This window comes from Ursus maritimus, unplaced genomic scaffold (genome assembly GCF_017311325.1).
Source record: "Ursus maritimus isolate PB19 unplaced genomic scaffold, ASM1731132v1 scaffold_9, whole genome shotgun sequence".
Classification (NCBI taxonomy): Eukaryota; Metazoa; Chordata; class Mammalia; order Carnivora; family Ursidae; genus Ursus; species Ursus maritimus.
The window spans coordinates 5,962,552-5,963,720 of record NW_024427107.1 but is presented as its reverse complement, the minus strand read 5'-3'; the positions used below and the strand labels follow the sequence as shown (position 1 = coordinate 5,963,720).

The following is a 1,169-nucleotide window of genomic DNA, read 5'->3' as shown; positions in this document are numbered from 1 at the left end:
GGCGCGAAGCCGGCACAGCAGGATGCTGTAGAGAACGCAGATGGTGGACACCGGGATGGCGAAGCCGAGTACAAACGTGTAGAGGCGGCTCGCCCGCCACCAGAAGGCCTCGGGATGCGGAAAGACCAGCACGCACTGGCGCCGGCCCTGCTCGTCGTCGAGCCGGGCGAAGACGGCGAAGGGCAGCACGACCAGCGTCACGAGCCCCCACACGGCCAGGCTCACCGCGCGCGCGGCGCTATACGTGCGGCCAGCCACCCGGCGCGACTCGGCTGTGGCCAACACTACCAGGTAGCGGTCGGCGCTCATGACCGTGAGGAAGTAGAGGCTGGAGAACGTGTTGTACTGGTCGATGGCCACGATGAGCTTGCACATGAGCTCCCCGAAGGGCCACTGCTGCATCAGGAAGTCAGCGATGTTGATGGGCAGCACTAGCGTGAAGAGCTCGTCGGCGATGGCCAGGTTGAGGATAAACAGGTTGGTGACGGTCTTCATGCGGGGCGCCCGCAGCAGCACGTACAGCACCGCCGAGTTGCCCGCCAGCCCCACCGCGCAAATCACCGCGTAGACGACCGGCACGGCCACCACCAGCGGCGGCGGCAGTGGCGGCGGCGGCGGCGGACTCGACGCGTTGGGGCAGCCCAGAGCAGGTCCCAGGCACGACGTGTTGGCCGGCCCCAGCTCCGAGAATGATGCGTTGTGCATGTTGGCGAGGGCAGTGGGGCCGGCGACCCGATTTCCTCCACCAACGCCCTGCGAGGCTCTGCAGTCCCCCCAGCCCGCGTCTGCGCGGACCTGCGCTCCAAGACCTGCTGTGGCTTCTCCGGACTAGGCTCTTTCCTGGCTGTCCTTTTAGCCCACCGTCGCCGCGGACTCCTAGGCTGCAAAACGGAATTGAAAGCACGGGTTACGATGATCGACGTGCAACTATACGGAGAGGTGCGGTTCCGAGGGGAGGGGAAGGATGGTGCGGCGCCCCAAATCTGCCCCCACGTGATCATTCTCTGCTACCTGTTGAAATCTTATTCTAACCAGTTGAATACATCGAACAAAGTGCTAGAGATAAGAGTCCTTACCCTTTAAAGGAAAACTACAAACCTGTCTCCTCTTCTTTAAGACGCCACTGGCCGACGCGGGTCCCCCTAGCTTCGGTGTTCCCTCCCTTGTAG

General features: G+C 63.4%; 1 protein-coding gene across 1 annotated transcript in view; it reads right to left on the bottom strand.

The window, feature by feature from the left end:
• The window catches only part of NPBWR1 (neuropeptides B and W receptor 1), a 995-nt gene extending 290 nt beyond the window's left edge, over window positions 1-705 (bottom strand). The window contains 1 exon segment of the mRNA XM_008706756.2: window positions 3-705. Coding sequence (XP_008704978.2) covers window positions 3-705 — 703 coding nt within the window.
• Between the last annotated feature and the right edge of the window lie 464 nt (window positions 706-1,169).